The sequence below is a fragment of the Rhipicephalus sanguineus genome, chromosome 3 (assembly GCF_013339695.2).
Source record: "Rhipicephalus sanguineus isolate Rsan-2018 chromosome 3, BIME_Rsan_1.4, whole genome shotgun sequence".
In the NCBI taxonomy this organism is placed as follows: domain Eukaryota; kingdom Metazoa; phylum Arthropoda; class Arachnida; order Ixodida; family Ixodidae; genus Rhipicephalus; species Rhipicephalus sanguineus.
Genome location: NC_051178.1, coordinates 152,971,270 through 152,991,236, shown reverse-complemented (window position 1 = coordinate 152,991,236; position 19,967 = coordinate 152,971,270). Strand labels below are relative to the sequence as shown.

Genomic DNA, 19,967 nt, shown 5'->3' with positions numbered 1-19,967 from the left:
GCCCCTTGTTTTCCGTTTGCGCCTGTTTTTGCAGCGACGAAGTTGACGCAGCTTGCGGTCGCGAGGCTCGCAGCCAGCTCGTAGTGCGTGCTGTCAGAACGAGCGTTCGAAATTCCACCAGTTCCTGCTGGGTGCTGATCGAGACCAGGCTTGTGCGGTAGCTGGCGGTAGGCGAATTAGACGCAGCCTCGCAGTAGCTTCAAAATCTTTCATCGGTTCGGTTTCTTCGTATCTCCTCCTCGTTTCTTGACGATTCGCGACGTACTGCGCGGTAGGCTTTGACGCGCCTGGCAGTTGCAGTTTTTCGTTAGGCCTATTGCGCTGTTGTGTTAAGGCGCGTTTCGGGTGTAGTCGAGGCCAAGGCGCGTGTAGTTTAGGCACATCTGCGCGCTCTCAGCTTCGGGATATGTCGTTTTAGTCACTTTTGAATGTCGCTGTGACCCGTACTTCGAGCGAGTATTTGTGAATTTGCCGCCAGGAACCTAGCCTAGTTCGAGCGCGATTAGGCCTAGGCGCCATCTTTGCCTGTGTCGACACCCATTTGTTTATAGCTCACTATCTGTATCTGACGGTGCCTCTTATCTTTACAGATCATTCAACATGCAGATCTTTGTGAAGACGCTCACGGGGAAGACTATTACGCTCGAAGTTGAGCCGAGCGACACCATTGAAAATGTCAAGGCGAAAATTCAGGACAAGGAGGGAATTCCGCCTGACCAGCAGCGTCTGATCTTCGCCGGCAAGCAGCTTGAGGACGGCCGCACGCTGTCCGATTACAACATTCAGAAGGAAAGCACCCTCCACCTTGTACTGCGGCTTCGCGGAGGCATGCAGATCTTTGTCAAGACTTTGACTGGCAAGACGATCACGCTGGAAGTGGAGCCCAGCGACACGATTGAGAATGTCAAGGCCAAGATCCAGGACAAGGAGGGAATCCCACCTGACCAGCAGCGTCTAATCTTCGCCGGCAAGCAGCTCGAGGACGGCCGCACACTCTCTGACTACAACATTCAGAAAGAGTCCACTCTTCACTTGGTGCTGCGACTCCGTGGTGGCATGCAGATCTTTGTCAAGACACTGACTGGCAAGACGATCACGCTGGAAGTTGAACCCAGCGACACGATCGAGAACGTAAAAGCAAAGATCCAGGACAAGGAGGGAATCCCGCCCGACCAGCAGCGTCTCATCTTCGCCGGCAAGCAGCTAGAGGACGGCCGCACACTCTCGGACTACAACATTCAGAAAGAGTCCACCCTTCACTTGGTGCTGCGACTCCGTGGTGGTATGCAGATTTTCGTCAAGACGCTCACCGGAAAAACAATCACGCTCGAAGTCGAGCCCAGCGACACTATTGAAAATGTGAAGGCAAAGATTCAGGACAAGGAAGGAATCCCTCCGGATCAGCAGCGTCTCATCTTTGCCGGAAAGCAGCTCGAGGACGGCCGCACACTGTCGGACTACAACATCCAGAAGGAGTCCACTCTTCATCTCGTCTTGCGACTCCGCGGTGGCATGCAGATTTTCGTCAAGACGCTGACTGGCAAGACGATCACGCTGGAGGTCGAGCCCAGTGACACTATAGAAAACGTCAAGGCCAAAATCCAGGACAAGGAAGGGATCCCGCCCGATCAGCAGCGTCTCATCTTTGCCGGCAAACAGCTTGAAGACGGCCGCACCTTGTCCGACTACAACATCCAGAAGGAGTCGACGTTGCACTTGGTCTTGCGGCTGCGCGGAGGTATGCAGATCTTTGTCAAGACTCTCACTGGCAAGACCATCACCCTGGAGGTCGAGCCTAGCGACACCATTGAAAACGTGAAGGCAAAAATTCAAGACAAAGAAGGCATTCCTCCGGACCAGCAGCGTCTCATTTTCGCCGGCAAGCAACTCGAAGACGGCCGCACCCTCTCAGACTACAACATTCAAAAGGAGTCGACCCTTCACCTCGTCCTCCGGCTGCGCGGAGGCATGCAGATCTTTGTGAAGACCCTCACCGGCAAGACCATAACCCTGGAGGTCGAGCCAAGTGACACCATCGAAAATGTGAAGGCTAAAATCCAGGACAAGGAGGGCATTCCACCGGACCAGCAGCGTCTGATCTTTGCAGGCAAGCAGTTGGAGGACGGGCGCACTCTCTCCGACTACAATATTCAGAAGGAATCGACCCTCCATCTTGTCCTGCGGCTCCGTGGTGGCCAGTAGAACTTTTTCTTCCTAGCTGCACTGGTCCAGTGACTTTTTTTATTGGTTCTGTGTCGACCAGCCTTCGGGCTTTCACACAAGGGGACGTGCAAGTCTCAATAAAAATTTTTTTGCTGGTTATTTCAGTCCTTCTCGTGTTACTGCCATGTTCGCCGAGCCATGTATGGTGCTGCTTGAGCTATGGCATGTTATTTTAGCAGGTGCCAAGGATGCTTTCAGAAAGTGGTAAAAGGTGTGCCTAGTAAGCAGCGTATGTTGCTGTGGAAGGAAACCTGATGGTCATCAAAAGCACCACAATCTTGGTAAGGCTGTAACCTTGTTCCTGGCCAATAAGTCTCTGAGGCTGCATTGTGTAGTGTACATTGGCACAATATGGAAGTTTAACTCGCTAACGATATGGAGTTTTAATTAATGGAAGTACTGTAAACTATGCAGTCCTCCTGAGGTATAATATGCAGTAACTAGTTCCACCACTAGGCTTTAGAGGCAATACCTGTCAGTTTAATGCAGGTGAGCAACTAGGTTGAATGCAACAATGGTGAGATGCTTTCCCCTTTTGATAAGCATATTCTTGTCAGCATGTTAAATGCAAGATGTTGAGAGCTGGTATAAGCCCAGTGTGCCCACAAGCTTGCAGATGTTTCGAGTAGCAGCTTGGAAATTAAGTATTGCAAGCAAAAAGCAAATTCACATGATGTAATTTACAGCAGCAAGCTATCCATACTCTGCAGTGAGATGGGGCTGGAGTTATCGAGAGCAGATGCCACCGGGTCACTCAACCAACTACTTTACTTTTGCAATGGTTTTCACTCGCTGAAACAAGCCGCTTCTACACTGAGATGTCGGGGAGCCTGAGGCCAGGTTTCATGTTTGTACTGAACAGAGCTGTGCTCATGGGCACTACTGCTTGCTTTGTTCAAATTTAGTGCTGAAGCATCCAAGCTGTAATACTGTTATGTTGTTCGGATGCATAGTAGACAAAGAGTGCTTCACTAATTTAACACTCGAAAGCAACTCGCTCAAGGGTGCACAGAAAAAGAGGAAAGGTGATGCTGTACCTCAACAAGGTTGTTAGTTGGGCAAAATGGAATAAGTCATTTATAATTGCACTAAGCACAAATATACACAGGTCAGTCAAGAGAACAAAGAGACAGGCTTGCAGCATTGCTCATACCATTATTAATGATGCAACAAATGTTGCAGGTTATTGAAGTGATGTGACTGGCACTATGTTTTAAAATTATGTACAGCTATAAAGTTTATTACATAAAAGCATCACATCTTCTCAGTAGCTCATTCGGTGCCCACAGCTGGTGCAAATTTTGAAGTATTCATCGCTGTCTGAGTCGTGTGACTCTGGCCCATAGCTGTGTTCGTGGTTCTGTCCAAGTGGACGGTACAAACTGCTCCTCACAGTCATCCTCAGCTCTGTAATGCAAGCCAATTAAAAACCCACGTAAAGCCAACAGATAAACATACATGCCATATTCTGCTATTTGTGCTGTGTCTGTGTTTCTATAATACACTTTCAATACAAACTATCTCTTTTTACAGCTGTCCCCCCCTTGGTGTAAACTGCGGCAACAGTGGTCTGGAATCTAATGAGGTTGTCAGTTTCATATCCAATATGGCGGTTACTCTTTGAAAGGGTCAAAATGTAATAATGATAATTTAGCACTTTGATTTAGCACATACAAGATGATGACAAATTAGACGCCCTCCATTACGTCATTCAACATATCCCACTGTATAGTTATCAAGGCATGGGCTTTTTTTTGCGTGTGCTTTGGCGTAAGAAAAGCAATGAGCAAGTGCATGAGGAAATGGCTCTACGTTGCCAACACGAAAGAAACCTACTAAGTCGTGTTAAACTAACAGATCACACGTGTCAGACAAGAAACGGGCTTGGTTTGCCCAATAACATACTGAGCGGAAATGCTACCTTAAAATGTCATCACAGCTATCCATGATGCCAGGTCGTGGCAATGTAGGCCTGATGCTTTCATTATTATTTATTACTAAAAGAAGAAAGGATGCTGCAACCACAACTACACAAAAGCAACTCAACAACTGCTGTAAGCTCCTCACAGCCCACATAGGTAGCAAGGCATGTGTAAAGATTTATTTTAAGTATGGTCCCACTGCTGAACAGTGGTCCCTCGTGCTTTTTTTTCTTCAGCTTGAAAAAAAAAAAACATTCTTAGAAACTAAAGCTTGCAGCTTGTTTTCAAAAAATAACACTGTACTTTGCTAGCATTTCCTTTCTTGAAAACTCTAGCTATGCTAAATACACTCCTGCCGGAAATGCTTTGTAACGCTGATAGAGTGCATGCTGTTCCTGAACTGGAAGCACTGGGAGTGCTGCACTACAGAAAGGAAGGGCATGTAAGATAGACGACTATAACTGACTTTAATAAGCCCACTCTGGATTGAGCATCTTAGCAAAGCTCCCAAACTTTCTAACACTTCTTGCCCCGTTCCCCCTATGCTGGCTTATGTGTAAGCTTCTGCAGAAGCAGCATGCCCTGCTCCAAAAAATTAACTCTCGCCTCTTTGTTCTGTTTCTGTTCGCTTTCTTATGGACCATCATCACTTGTGTGGTGTACTTCTTGAGCTGTTTGCCCATCTCTGCATGCACCGGTGTGTCGTCCATCGAGTTAATAATGCTTCTAGAATTTCACTGGCAGCATGTTGGAAAACCCCTGACATTGTTGCAGTGTCGAAGCAGCACCTATGCCTAATGATTGTTAGATACATTTTTGGCACATTCTTGCACTTTTGATTCTCCAGAATTCTTTTGTGAGTACTAGCAGAGTAAAGCTGTTGGCGCCTCTTATTTCCACAAACACCTTTTTTAGTGCCCTTAGTAGATAACACAGCCAAAAAAGATCAACTTTCGCCAATTTTACTAGGTCAACGCAGATCCTTGTTTTGCCTCTCCATTTAAATGCCACCACTGTATTTTTCATTTGCCTGAAACAATTCCCAAATGGAGTACAGATGTTTGTACACTGTCGTCCTTTATGAAATGGAACATGGTGGCCTGCGTTCTGCGGCAGCTGCCTACAGCACCATCAACCGACAGATAAAGAAAGCACGTCTGTCTTTGGCGTCATCTATCAACAAACGAAATAACGAGCCGTGACCGCTGGACAAGCGCTGCTCGATTACGCTCCTGCTCCGATCTCGATATGGGCGATGCTGCCGAAAGCGTAAGTGCTTTCTTTAACTGTCGGTTGGAACTTGGTGGTGCTGTAGGCAGCCGCCGCAGAGCGCAGGCCATGCGCTCGCGCGTTCCCTTTCGTAAAGGACGACAGTGTACGCAATATATGTACCGTGTAGCTGCATTTAGGTGCAGAAGGGAGTTGTTTCATGTCATATTTTCAATAACGTCCTTTTCCTCGATCAGAGGTGTAACAGCCATTTGACCTTTCGGCGCAGATCTTGGTGCAGTGATAAGCATTATTGCCATTCAGACTTACTTCTACACTTAAAATAACAGCGAGCTGATCTAGTTGGTAGGTATTCATGTTAGACAGGAGTCACAGGACGTGTAAACACAGACACAAGAGAAATAGGCAATGTTTGTGTTGTCTTGACCTCTCTTGTGTCCATGTTTGCATGCCCTGTCCCTTTAACATTACCTCTACACACTATACTATCTCAATATTAAATGAAACAACCAAAGAATACGGCAGAACCATGTTTGTGCATATCGACGCAGCATACGGGATGAAAATTATTAGGCTAGCTTTAATTTTTGGTGCAATGTGTTTTCCTGTGGAGTTGTGCAGTACGAAGCTGCATGTCCACTTTTGGCTTGCAACAGCCCAGCCACACACTGAGAGAAAAAAAGAACAATAAAGAGGTACCGCAAAACTACATACTATAGGATGTGCACAACTACACCAGAATTAAAGTGAAGGCATCCATGGTTTCTTCTTCTTTTTTTCATACAACTGAAATACACGCCACGAACTACTGCAATGCATGGGACTGAATGCAGACAGAAAAATTCATATGTGCACAAACAAGGTTTACACGAGGTTCTGAAGAACACTAGGATGTTTCATACCTTTGACACGTTTATTAAATGCCTTTCGCTTCCTCTTGGATCTCTCTTCGTCTCTCTTCTCTAGCTGCTCATCTAAAGCTTCCAAGGACCCCCAGACCACTATTGCCCTCTCTTCAACCTGAAAAGCCAAAGCATGAGATTATTTCAGTAGAGCATGATACATATACAGCCCATATTCACTTGTTTTGAATTGATAAACCCTGCATAGTGATATAAGTTTATGCTGGCAAGTGGCTAGTAACATGCAGCAGAGAATCTTATAACATTGTCACATGATCACTTTCAATCATGATCGGTCCTGACCCAGTTGAATTTCACGATTATGATTGGTTCGCTTGTGGAAGCTGTGAAAGGGAGCCAATCAGTCATAAAAATTAATTCCTATTGGGCTCGACTGCGGCTGAAAGTGCGCCATGTGACACCCGTATTATTCAATAGAATAATCGTGCATTGTGAGACAGAGCACAAACTTGTAACACTGTGGAAGATGGTAATGCGTAACATTAAGCTCACCGGCACATACTCAGGAAGTATGAAGACATAACTGACAGAGATTGAGCACTGCCTCCTTAGCAAAGGTTTTAATTTAATCCCACACACGCACATATACTTATACAACACTGACATTCATCGTCCCAATGCGGTGGGCCATATGTATAAAAAAGAATTAATAAAAGTAAAAATGCTATTTGAGAAAATTCTCAAACATGAAACATAAAGGAGAGTCATAAGCATACAAAGTTCTTAGTTTTATTCCTTTTTTGCATAATCATTTTATAATCATAATTAGTGATGCAGACTACAAGGGCATATTTACCGGAACTATCATATCATCCTTGGCTTAGAATTGTATTTAACTCCTGATCAAGTATTTTCACTCTCACAAGTCAAATCAATAGGTTTTTAGTACAAACTATATCTTGCTCAAGTACTGTCTTTAGAACTAATGTGATTAAAATAGTATTGAGTTATTCAAGCGACACCTATATCTTGTTCAAGTACTGTCTTTAGAACTAATGTGATTAAAATAGTATTGAGTTATTCGAGCGACACCTGAAAAGTTCGGGTAAAGCAACTGTTCACTGCGAAAGCACAACTTGAATATGAGTGGTTAAAATAAAACACAAAGACGCCTTGTGTTTTCGCCTGTCCATTCATGATAAAAGCGTGCTACTATTTCGTTTACAGTGAATACTAGCCAACCTGCCCAACTTTCAGCCTTGTTGAAGCTGCTGGGACTATGGCACCAATGTTGCATGTGCAGCTTCGATGGACACTGGCACCATTGACAGGTTTCATTGCAACCTGAAAGTGCCCTTGTGACATGGCTATATGTTGCAAAACATATACATGGCTATATGTTGCATGGCTATATATGTTGACATGGCGATATGTTGCAGAAGCCAAACTATATGTTCACCACTCAGTTTGACTTCTGAGTCGCAACATACTAAGGCTTTGGTTGAAAGAAGCCCAGACGATTAAAAAATCTCTGTATTTCCTGCAACAATTAGACGAGATGCCATTTTCTCTCTCATCTATTTTGAGCACATCGTGTTACCTGGCATTTCAGGTAGAGCTTCATGTTGCCATGGGCGTGGTGTGGGTTAGGCTTGAGGATGTACTTCAACGGTGGCTCCCGCATGTCGAGGTCGCAATCCTTGAGCAGGTACTCGTTCTTGCAGTCTGTTCGGGTGACAAGCTTGTGCTTGTCCTCCTTGTCTCTGCAGAAGGTTATACACTGCTTGCTTGAGGCTTTAAATTTAAAGCGACATCATCAGCTGATCACCATGCCAGCTATCAAAAACACTGCAACAGGGAACTCTGAGTGGCAGGCAGGATTCTATGACAGCCACATTGAAGACCGTCTCTTGGGCATAAGCTGAAACATCTTGAATCGCATGAGCTTCTCCTTCAATAGTAGAATGCGATAGCGTGGATGAGCCCTGTTTACAAAGTCATCTCACTTGCTTGCCAGGCTTCGCTTCTCAGTGGACACCTCAATGTTGTCGCGAGGAAATGAATGTCTGTGTGTGTAACATTGGCCATCTGAAGTGCAGTTGGGAAGTGCCCACTATGCGTCTGCAAGGTAATACGCGCAGCTGCATGCTTTGTTGATGCTGCTACTGCTGCTGATGATGATCAATTATGCCTGAGCGCTTTGTACTGGGTAGGTCTTTAAACAATCGACTCATTGCGCAATTCACATGGTGCGACGCCTGTTGGGATTCTATGCTTCTGCCACGCAATATTACATGTGTTAACAGGACTCCTCGCACAACAAGACAACTGTGTAGGGTACCACAGGCCACTGGCGTGGGCGTGGCTCTGTGGTAGAACACCCGACTGCCACACAGAAAGCCTGGGTTTGAATCCCACTCAAAACTAAAGATGTCTTTTTAAATATTTATTTATTTGCATCTATCTCAATTTTTTGCTCATGGACAAAGCTGACTTTTTTCGTTCACAATCAACGATGCTGACAATGGCACTTCTGTGAAATGAGCTCTTTAACGCTATCGTGTTAAAATCAGCTATTGCAGTTCATACTAAGCAATCGCTTTTGAAGGGAAACTAAAGAGAGAAACAATTTTTCTCGTAATAGTAAATTACCACTTCACAACACCAAAAGAACCACTGCTGCTGCAAGAAAGTTCTCGATTAGTGAGAAGAATGTGCAAAGAGAAAATACAGGTGGAGACACTGCATCAAGTTTTCCACCCATAGTTGCCATGATCTTATAGACTTTTGCGGCGGCTGATAGGGCCTACATAATTTTTCTATTCGGTAAAAATTAATTACATTGTGTTCTAAGTGTAGCACTTCTCAGGAAATTTTATTGAGCCAATGTGGCAAAAAACACACAAACAAACAAAAAAACCTTCATGATGACACACTGAGATTCAGGTGCTGATGTTTCAGTGTGAAATTCAGAAATGAAATGAGAGCAAGGAAAATTTGCGAAGCATACCACATTAGGAAGAAGGGAATTAAGTGAATGCGTCAGTGAGTCATTGGTGTTTTTATATAGCACAGAGATGGGATTTATTGATGAGCGTTGTTAAGATGACGTCCTATGGTTGCTAAGATTTTTGTGATGATACCCTTCTGAAAAGTGCATGCTTGGTGACGGTTTCTGGTAAGTGTACTAATAGGTGGACTGTGTGAAATAAAGGTTAGTTGCAAGTCTGCGCCTGTGTGAGTGTCTGGTTTGTACGTGTGTGTCAGGTAGTGCAGTTATCCCTTTTGTGTTCAGAAATGAAACCTTGACTTTTATTTTATTTTCTAATAATGAACCTAAGATGACAAAATTAACAACAATAATGTTTTTAAAGAATAATTTATCAGCCTAAACTGATTTACTGTTCTACTTTAGTGTCCATTTAAGCAGAAAGTTTAACTCGAGCACAACTCTAATTTACCCATTCAAATACTGCCTGAGAAAGTGTTCATGAAGCAACCACTGGACCAATTTGAATTAATTTGTATTGACTTACAAAGAAAGTTAAATTGCTTAGGAAGCAGAATCTTGATTTAGGGCCTGATATTTCAGAAATATTTCCAAGAATTGATAAGCTACGAAATCTATCTGCATAAAGTTTAAAATTTGTAAACCTGGATGAAAAACCGATATTACAGTTCTACAAACAGCATCTGCTTCAACATCCAAGGCACACAAATTGAATACATAAATTTTTTTTAGTTTACATCAAGCTGTTACAATAATTATGAGGGTTTTGAAAAAATTGTACTTGCAAATTAGAGTTATACTTCTGATCAGTGTACTTTTTATCAAATTTGTCTGCTTTTAATGTATTATTCGGTGCAGTTTACAAAATTAAGACACTGCCATATGTGTGTGCAGCCAGTGCATACATTATTCACATATATAGTACATACACACAAATACTGAAAAAAGTTAGGGGAACCAAAGACATAGCCAAAGTAATCATTTCTAGGGTTTCGCATGCTAAAAAGCATGATATGATTATGAGGCACATCATAGGGGGGCTCATAATTAATTTAGGCTACTGGGGGTTCTTTGATGTGCGCCTATATATAAGTACATTGGTGTTCTTTCATTTCACTCGCATTAAAGTGTGGTCACTGTGACTAGGAATAGAACCTGTGTCCTTGAGCTTAGCAGCGTGACTATGTACGTCCTAAGCTACCACCACAGTTCATAGGCAAAGTAGTACAGCCTATAAAATTATTGCTTATACTGATGCTAAAAGTGGATTTAAGCTTAAAATGAAAATTTGCACTGCAAGACATCACACTTGCATGATGAGCCAGTTTATTAGAGCAATTTAACTTTTTTCACTAATCAAGCTCCGGTCATTTTGATTCTACTATTGTAACTAAGATTAAATTATTATACAAAGCCATCACAGATGCAGTTGATATTGTCATTACATGTATACCATATTTCATCCTGTCTCTGTTTCTCTCTCAACAATAATCAAGAGTATGCATCCATTGTGCCTTTAAAACCCCATCTATGAACATGTCACTTATCATTCGGCTAATCTGTGTAATATATTTATAACACTTATTCTTCCTAGATAATGCCAACATAAGAAAGGTAATGCTCCTGATAGTTAAATGACAGCCATAAAGCAAAATCATACTGAGCTTGATCATTGCTCAGCAATACCAAGTAAAGTTGTATTTATCAGATGCATTTATCAGATGTGTGAGTATTCATTACATTTCATGGTACAAGATCCAGTTAAGGTACTTGAAGATGACAATCATGCTTCTTGTCATCTACACACTGATAGTGTTTCCACTAATAGTACTTCATGAAGGCTATTGATATATCATTGTAGAACTTATGCTTGCATGCACAATGTGGTAGAGAACCCAATAGAGCTTTAAATCTTCTGTTGCAAGATAGTGCTACTGTGGGAACACTTTTCTCTATGGTTTAGTCAGGCTCAAAAAACATTGCAGATAAGTAAAAACAGGTTTAAAAGCACTAGGCATATTTTCCGAAGACAAATTTGCCTGTTGGACGACATTTACCTACCTTTCTAAAACTGTACAAAGCATTTACCCATAAGATCTGTCTGGTTCTCAATGTTACGCAACACAATGTTAAAAAACAGGCATCACCTGCACTTGTCACATATTTCCAAGGCAAACTTCTCCAGTAGGAAGGACATCAGGAACTGCTTGCCACAGGAATCACAGGTAGTGTGTTCCAAGGGCATCTCCACCGTTGTCGGTGTTGGCACTGTTTGTGAGCTAGGAGTACCATCATCAAGTAGAAAGCCACCACCTGTGTCAACAACTCGCTGCTGCTTCGTTGGAGAGCCACCAGCACTGCAAGGATGGTACAACAGTCACAAGAATGCATAAGAAATGGAGGTGTTTTGAACTGAACAGAAAACAAATGTAATAGATTGCGGTTTAATGTGACACAGCTGAACATGGGTTGTGAAACAAGTCAAGGTGGAGTGGTTCAGAGTATTGGTGATCCCTGAAAACCAGATCATGAGCACTTTTGGGTACCGTTCATGTGTGTATGTGGTTGCTGAGAAATGGGAAAGAAAAGTGGAACATGTTTATGACCTGGTGCCTCATGGTGCTGGAAGATATCTGCCACATCCACATGCACACGTCCATACGACATGAAACAATGCTGAACACTAAGAGTTAAATATGGCTAAATGCCACAAGTTAGAGAATAAATGAAAAGGCACAATAAAACTCGCTCCCCCCATTACACATATCTGCAGTCATAGTAGCGACAAATCAACCAGTGTGTGTTGTAGCATAAGCCTACTTCAGGGACTCCGAAGGGAATGCACCATCACCCTGTCACTCACAAGCAGAATCCCTTTCTTTTGTTGTCATTGCTTAAGGTAGCCAATCAAGCAAAAGGAAAATGGTGACTGTCACACTAACTTTCATATTAGAAACCTCACTTCATCATTTGCCAAATTGCTAGTCATAAACATGGCAGCACAATCAAAACAGAATAAGTTATCAGGATTAAAACTTATATAGTTGCACCACATACACAGTAAGATGTTGTTTCACACATTCAACATGAGATATGATAAGTTTGTTTGATAAATTGCTTATAAAAAAAAGGGTCCCACCTTTCAGTAATGCTTCTCAATGCCAACTTGGCCTTCCTTATCTGAATGGCACGCTCGCGTTTTTCAGCTATTGCCTTCTTTTGCTCCTCTGTAAGCTCGGGCACGGTTGTGTCACCGCTGGCTGTAGCCATATCCTGCGTGGAGTCAACCGCAAAAGGAAAAGAAGGCAGTCATCCTTGCACACCGCGCAATGTGACGTACACTGTCAACACGACATTAGGATGGAGCACGAAAACGTGGTTATAACGCTATTAACGGGTTAATATCGTCAAAGTGGACGACGCCGCTACTAAACGTTAGCGGAGTACATTTACGCCACTTCCGCAGCTCAGCGGCACTGATGAATAAACAAAGCGCGCACGAAAGAAGGCGACGATGGCGCAGTCTAGCGGCATGGGTGGGTACTTTCCGTAGGACATCACTCGCATGCTGCACGAAGCCGTGGTGATGTGAGCGAGCGCGTGATCGCGTGGCACGTTGGCTGCAGGCGGTTCCTTTCTGTCGAGCGTTTGCCGATGTCATGGGCGAGTCGCGTGAGGTGCTGCGTACTTGGATGCTCGGCCACTTACGAAAGCACCGATGAATCCGGAGAAAAAGTGCGCTTCTTCGGATTTCCCACACGACACTACGATGTTGAACGTAAGAACAAGTGGGTCAACAACATTAGACTAGCCAGGTGAGCGCTTTCGTTTACGTGCAATCGCAGCCTTCGAACACTTTCACCGGCGCATGACGAGCGTCGCCAGCAAGCGAGGCATCAGCTAATGGCTTATCACGATTTGTGCAGAAAAGACGTCAACGGAGTTTGGTCACCCTCAAAGAACTCCAAGGTCTGCTCGAAGCACTTCGTTGGCAACGTTAAGGGAGAAGATCCGAGGGAAGTAAACTACATCCCCACCATCTTCCCTGTTGTGAGCACAAAGACCGCAGAGAAGTACAATAGGTAATTGCGCATCTCGATTCTTCCGAACACATTGCTACTCCCTGACTTTGTCTCGATAATGCAGGCTCCTCAAGGCGAAGCAAAACTCAAGAATCAACCTGACTGAACAATCGCATCAAAAGGTGAATGACGCCTGGTCAATGTTCTACTAAGCCCAGCGTCGCTTCAGTAACGCATGATGGTTTGATCTGCATCTAGCTTCCTGAAGCAAGTCATCCGGGTGCTGGAGAAACGAAGATTTCCTTACCGTCCTCCAAGGCAGTTACTAGAGAAGTCGCCGGTGGAACTACAATGGAAGGACAGGTTCGCTCATATATTTTCGGTGACTTCCTTTATTTCATGGCCTTTAACGAGACGAAAGTACGCGGAATACTGGGATTTCCTTGCGTTAACCGCACTAGCGATTACGGCGCGGTTGGCCGGTCTAGCATTAGTGCTGCCCGGAAACCGGTAACACAGTGGTAGTACGTGGTACTAGCGTAAACCAACGAGTTGGCGGTGCCAAGACCCAAGACCTCGGTAAGTGGCAAGGCTGACAAAAGCAAAGAGCAAAGGCCGAACCGAACTCCGCAGTGCGCATGTGCGTTCGCTGGTTGAATGGAAAGGAGGAAAATGCTTACGACAGCAACGACAGCGCGACCAAGGTATGACCTTGGCGCGACTACGCTTGTCTCGATCGACGTTGTTCTAATAGTGGCTCGGTCAGTTATTTCTACGTGATTTCTACAAAGAACTTTTGTTGTAACTTTTGTTCTTAAGTCTAGAACTATTTGACGCTCCGACCCACTTTTCTTTCTATACGAACAAATTCGCTAACGTTCATTCAGTGGCACATTCGACCGACTGGTTGCACCACCTGGATCGTTATGAAGGAGGCAAAGTATTGGGGCCACCTGCAAGGCTTTCAGTAGCGGAACGCGCATGGCAGCTCGCGCGGTCTTGAGCCGTGGTCATGTTTCGAAGTGCGCGAAGTTTTGCCGCGTTTTTACGCATGCAGTGGTAGCCGGCGGTCGTTTCGTGCTTCTTCCATGTAGCTTGCATTGCGGCATGACGATTCCGCGATCAGTCTAATGCGCGCCGCTGTTGCACGCTTTCACTGCGTCTCGCTTATAGTGAACTAAAATATAGCTCGAATCCTCTGCAGAAGAGAACCATGTTGTTGGTCTTCCGATCGTGCTCGATCCTTTTAAATTGACGCCACTGTCAATGCAACATCTGTTGCGAGTGCATTCGATGATCAATCGTAGGCCACTGTTTGCTAATGAATTTTGGATAGAGCCTGCAGTACCCAGTAGCGTGTAATAGCCGTCGCTATGGAAAAAGTGAGCGCAGTTCCCATTGCAGTCAAGACAAATAACAACGTCGTGAAAGTTACAACTCTGGCAAGATCGAACGCCCGAGCGAACAACTCCTCGTGCAAGGTTCGTAGCAAATGAAGCACCTGTTGCGTTACATTTCTACTCGTCATGTTTTCATGCAGCGGAACGCTTATTTTTAATTGTTCCGTGTAAATATCCAACGCGTGATCACAGTGGGCGCTGTAGTGCAGTGAAATAGTTCAGACAGTACCATCCTAAATTTGCCACCTCGACAAACTTCATAATGGTCGGATATGTGATCATCTTAAAATTGATCTGAAATGGTTGATGTGGCGATTTGCCGCTATCCAGTTTCCTACTGATACCCTAGCGTACTGTCGAAGAGACAGATTCCAATTATTGGCGTAGAAAATAAACTTTTTAGGGCTGTTTGATTGTGGAACCAGTGTAAGCGAATGTAAGAAAGTATAGGCATTCTTGGGACATTTGCAATAAGATTGATTGCGTCGAGCCGTATAAGGTTGACTCAACTGCGCACCACCAGTTATGCTAGTTAGTGCCCATCTTGATTGAAAATTTCAGTCTTAGCAGTGAAGCGGTCTTGTGTAAGACAAGTGGAAAAGGGATGACAACAAGAAACGTATCAGTGAATGCGTGAAGCACGAGATGAGGGAACGATCAAAGTACAAGTCCAAAGAGCACTTTACGAGGCTGCATTGTGTGGACATCTCACTAACTGGTTTGCAACTTGAAGATTTCAATTCTCCATAGCAGTTGAAATGTGATCCTGCAATGATGCAGGTCACATTTTTTGCAGGAAATTGTCGGAGGCCTAGCCAAGGACACTTTTGTGTTGAACAAGGTCTGGATTCTTGACCTTGTTGTCATAACTTTGGTGACTAAACTTACTGAAGCTGGTCTTCAGCATGTAACCTTTATAACAGAATTTCATATAACTTCATAGCTCGTCGTAAAAGTGTGGTGGCAGCAACTGTGATCTTCTCATTAATTGAGTAGTAAAAATGTGCAGCAACAGTTTTGGATTGCATTTACACATTTGGTGTAATTGCACAGTCTAATTGTTTGTGAAATCTATTAGGTAAAGTGGACAACCAGGAAGAAGTGACATTGGAATTGTTATGACTGCTTGTCACAAAATCTTTGTTGAAAGTTGAATGTGCCTCCTTGCTTTCATTGCTGCACCAGTATTGTGCACTTGCTATATAAGAATACCAGAGTTTCTATTCATTAATTATATATGCATCTTCTTTTGCTGCCTTGTGCTCTAATGGCTTTATAACAAACCTGTATACTTTCACTTTAGATGTTCTTGCTCACTTGGGCCAATGTTAAGGTTATGGTAGATGTCATCATGGAAATTATGTGCTGCAACAGATGGACAGACATGAGAAAGCACCAAAGCATGAGCATTGACGTCTATATGTCTAATACATGCGTAACTTCATGAGAGATGCAACATTTCATCAAGGAGCAAATCAACTTGAACTAGGATACAATAAAGCTACCCAGAAATGCTCAGCTTAAAGGAGTACTGACACGATTTTGAAGTGCAGCAAAACGGACGTTTTTGGTTTCCTTGGCATGTAGTGTTAACGCTCTCCCCACACCGCATCCGGGAAACACGTATAAATATTTAAGTTTGATTTTAAAGTTTTCATCTCCCAGCATCTGCAAGGCAGCTTCACCGCATGGAGAGCCCTATGACGTTTCAAGTCAGCTCACTTGGTTTGCGAAATCTGGGTTCTGCATGCAGCCTAAATCACAGAAATCGCTGTCGGAGGCACTGGACGACAGTTCACTCATCATGAACCACGTTCGACTGACAGCAAAGGACAGCAGGTGCATATTTCATGGGTTGCAGTCTGCCCGTGACGTCACGGGCCGACTTGACACGTCACTATGAAGCCGCCCTCTCGAAACCGAAACTGAAACTGCTGGTTGAAAGAAGCGGTATTAAAAATATATGCAATGCATCCCCAGGCACCACGACACTCTTTTTAGGGTTCTCGACACCCGTGCTTTCATTTAGAGCAACAACCCAAAAAAATTTTAAAATTCATGTCAGTACTCCTTTAAAAAGCTCTTTTAGATTATTTGAAACTTGTTAAAGTTTCTTAACTAATAAACACAGTTGTGTTGATGCCTGCTCTAGTTTCTTCTTCTTCTGTGCTTTTGCGAGCTACCATTTGACATAATTTCAGAGGACCGTGCATCTGGCATCCGTGGTCGATGGAGATGGATCTCTGGACAGCGGCGTTCATGTCACACTGGACGACTTTCTACGCGAATGGTCGGCGGATCCGCACCCGAGATATGTTGGTACAAAGTGCGAAGAGAACGGACCTGCCGATTCGGGCCACGGGAGCAAAGGTCATAGCTTTGAGTGTCCCATCTGTGCGGACTCCTACTCAACCTCGCGTAGCCTTCGACGCCACCTGTCTCGTCGCTCATTCCTGGCACGGCTGCCGTGCCGCAAGTGCAGTGCCTGCCATCTGGCATTCAACCGCTGCACCCTCATAATGCGAGCACAGGTGTGTTGTCAACATTTATCTCCAAGCTTGATGTCAGCCTATACAAAGAAGTAGGTAGAATGTAGGTTATTGACTGTTACATTGACTCATTGCATTTCATGCTACTATAGTCTGTTACAGCCTAAGAAAAAATGTCAGCTCTGCCCAGAGCCATCGCTGTCCCTCCCACAAAGAATTTGCATAAACACTCCATCCAATAGCGCTTACTCATTTCCAACACTTCCCGAGAGTTCCAGATAGCTGACTTTCCCATACAGACATACATTTGTGTCGCGGGTTTCAGGTCGGAAACTTGAATGTACTCGTGGGGGATTCTAACATCACTGCTCGGCAAAACATAATGTTTTAGGTAGTAACGACGAACCTTTAACTCTTAATATGCATGGTATCTACATTAGCCAAGGAAAAGTACTTACGGTTTTAGCAGAAACCAGCTAGGACGACTGTATTTCACAGGTGAAGGGCAGATGCCCCGCAAATACTGTGGGTGGAGCTGACAATTTTTTCTTAGTTGTAACCGAGTATAATCACAGCATTTTAGTTCTCATTATCTGTGCTTCATTAGTGCTTTCATGGTAACTAAAACAACATAGCAGTAACAGCAGAGTGGTATGGTGAAAACACCCACTGTTGTAAAACGCTACTGCTTTGCCAAACATTCAACTTGCTGGTTCCTTCTTGAGGTTGGTTTGCAAGTTTAAAAAATGTGTTTTTTTAGTCCTAGTCCTCATGGCGAAATTTTTCTTACTGCCCCTACTCTCATTACCATGATGGGAAATTTTGTGCGCATAAACAAGACAATTCACCAGAGCAAGAGAGACAGGACGTTCTGGTGAATTGTCTTGTTTTTGTGCACTAAATTTCCCATCAGCTATGCACCATCTCACCGAATTTCAAGTTTTGTTAAACCATCTTGTTACCATGAGATCATTGATACACTCCGATGGTAGTTATTAAGTTGTGCCGACTTATTGATATGAAAAATACGCCCCATTTTCATTCTTATTAGTCTCATTGTTTGTTTGTGTGGAACAAAAGGTAACTGCCTGAAGCGTCTAAATGTCACCCTGACGACAGCAAGCCTTAATGTGGCTGCTGGGCACTGGAGCTTAACTGGCCCAGGAAAAGTTAGATATATCTAACCAATTTCACTATATTTAGTTTTGAAGCCAGCCATTAACTAAATGGTAAGCCATGGAGGGCTTTGCCAAACAGCAATGCTACAATGATTGGCCAGTTGGCAATTGTAAGGCACAAATGTTACGAAGGCATGACTAGGGTCATGTCGGTAGTGTAGGATATTATTAGTGATATTAGGGCAAGCATACGCAATCTTTTTCATGCTGTACACACTGAAATATTTAGCAAAGCTAATTAAAACTGGTTGGAACCTTCATGCTGCTCCTAGTTTATTTGACACTGGGGGTTAGCAACAAGGCAACCACATCCATATTTATTTGAAAGTTCCTGCGATCACGGCAAGAGTGGCTAACAAACACGTCGGCTCAGCCTTGAAGCCGGGAATGTTCGATCCACGTTCTAAGATCTTCCTCTGCTTCGGACTGAAATGCTTCAAGTTATTGCTGCATTTGATAACAGCAGCTGAGATTCTGTGGAATAGTACATAGTACATGGATGTCTTTTCCAGCATGTTTCCCATGTCTAGGGCTATGAATTTGCAATTTTTGTCGAGGGCTTGCTGGGCGTCAGCCCAAGAATATTGGATGGGCGTGTTTCCAAGCACGAGAAAGTTAGTAGTAAAAGCTTTCTTTGCATTTCTGCAAAGAACTAGAGAAGTGTAGAGATGTCTTGCTAACATTGCAGAAATCAAAAGCCACTGTTCCCACTTTGTATTCTCCTTGTTTGTCATATTGTTTCTTGATCATAAGGGTTCACTAAGCTCGTTAGCCTTATTGCTTCATTAACAGCATTATTTTTACCATGGGTGCCTAAAAGGAAGTTGTAACTGTTGTGCTGTCTATTGTTGACCTGCATCTTCATGTGCACTCTGAAATATTCTTTGTATATTTGATTGGACATCATTATTGTAATAAAATTTGCCGTTTGTTAATCAGGAGTGACAGGTTACTTTTGTGAAACAGTTTCGGCGAATAAACAGTGTTGCTTTTACATTTAGAAGAAGCTGCATGATTTCTGATAGACATTATAGTTAGCCACTTCTGCATTATTTTAGCAACACCTTGGCACATGCTTCTGAAGAACACTTGTTTATTGATAGTGGTAAAGAGCCTTTGTCGCCAAAAACGGATTGTAGACTGCATTTTTCGTGAGCGGAAAATCCCAGTGGAGGCAAAGGATAAAAATCGGGGCTCAAGCCGGAATCGAACCCAGACATTATGGGTGGCAGTCAAGTGTCCTACCACAGAGTCATGCCAGTGCTTGAAACTACTTCGGAAGAAGACCCTATACAGACGTCATGCTGGGTGAGAAGTCTCGTTAACAGTCGTATTATTGCATGGCAGGAGCATGGAATCACGCCATCTGAATCGCATGAGTTAGTGATTTAAAGCTGCCCACCCATTAGAAAAGTCTGCAAAAGGCATCACACCAAGGTTTGCAGCTATGTAAGTGCGCATATTGACTTACACACACCTATTAGGTGCTTCGCAAGTGTATTTGCAGTAGGCACCCCAACAGAGTTTACAATGGTAAATGTAACGTGCACAGATGTTGCTTTCCTCACGGCATGGTTGAAGTATCCACTGAAAAGTGAAGCATGGCAAGCAATCGAGGTGATGCAAACAA

At 43.7% G+C, this 19,967-nt stretch overlaps 3 protein-coding genes across 8 annotated transcripts in view; 2 read left to right on the top strand and 1 right to left on the bottom strand.

Moving 5' to 3' along the window:
* Positions 1 to 600: 600 nt before the first annotated feature.
* Positions 601 to 2,291, top strand: LOC119387475 (polyubiquitin-C). Of its 3 annotated transcripts, none has more exons than XM_049413522.1 (2): positions 601 to 804; positions 1,033 to 2,291. In XM_049413522.1, exons 1-2 carry the CDS (start codon positions 601 to 603, stop codon positions 2,200 to 2,202), a joined length of 1,374 nt encoding a protein of 457 aa, XP_049269479.1. In that variant the 3' UTR covers positions 2,203 to 2,291. The 3 variants fall into 3 exon arrangements, with proteins under 3 accessions (XP_049269479.1, XP_049269480.1, XP_037510797.1); XM_049413523.1 differs by having other exon boundaries at positions 601 to 1,560; positions 1,789 to 2,291; XM_037654869.2 differs by having other exon boundaries at positions 601 to 2,291.
* A 1,145-nt stretch (positions 2,292 to 3,436) lies between these two features.
* LOC119387473 (DNA repair protein complementing XP-A cells) lies at positions 3,437 to 13,799 on the bottom strand. Its single transcript, XM_037654868.2, has 6 exons — positions 13,578 to 13,799; positions 12,388 to 12,521; positions 11,396 to 11,605; positions 7,839 to 8,001; positions 6,278 to 6,395; positions 3,437 to 3,630 (listed from the first exon to the last, which is right to left on the bottom strand). The coding sequence occupies exons 2-6, from the start codon at positions 12,516 to 12,518 to the stop codon at positions 3,488 to 3,490; spliced, it is 765 nt and encodes a 254-aa protein (XP_037510796.1). The 5' UTR covers positions 12,519 to 12,521; positions 13,578 to 13,799; the 3' UTR covers positions 3,437 to 3,487.
* LOC119387472 (zinc finger protein 532) overlaps positions 12,790 to 19,967 on the top strand; it is a 41,818-nt gene continuing 34,640 nt past the window's right edge. Inside the window, exons 1-6 of one of the 4 annotated variants that reach the window (XM_037654864.2) lie at positions 12,790 to 13,063; positions 13,175 to 13,330; positions 13,395 to 13,452; positions 13,529 to 13,633; positions 15,467 to 15,511; positions 16,872 to 17,201. In XM_037654864.2, the coding sequence (XP_037510792.1) occupies positions 12,903 to 13,063; positions 13,175 to 13,330; positions 13,395 to 13,452; positions 13,529 to 13,633; positions 15,467 to 15,511; positions 16,872 to 17,201 (855 nt within the window). In that variant the 5' untranslated portion in view covers positions 12,790 to 12,902. Of the gene's footprint in view, positions 13,064 to 13,174; positions 13,331 to 13,394; positions 13,453 to 13,528; positions 13,634 to 14,244; positions 14,752 to 15,466; positions 15,512 to 16,871; positions 17,202 to 19,967 lie in introns of those variants that run through there. The other 3 variants (XM_037654865.2, XM_037654866.2, XM_037654867.2) reach the window with 3 other exon arrangements.

Bases quoted from the DNA above. Each gene is read 5' to 3' on its own strand.
- LOC119387473 (XM_037654868.2), bottom strand. From the start codon at position 12,518: ATGGCTACAGCCAGCGGTGACACAACCGTGCCCGAGCTTACAGAGGAG. The intron at 6,396-7,838 runs GTAACACGATGT...TTGGCTTTTCAG, and splicing joins AGCTCTACCTGAAATGCCAG to GTTGAAGAGAGGGCAATAGT. The intron at 3,631-6,277 runs GTATGAAACATC...CTTGCATTACAG, and splicing joins ATTTAATAAACGTGTCAAAG to AGCTGAGGATGACTGTGAGG.
- LOC119387475 (XM_037654869.2), top strand. From the start codon at position 601: ATGCAGATCTTTGTGAAGACGCTCACGGGGAAGACTATTACGCTCGAA.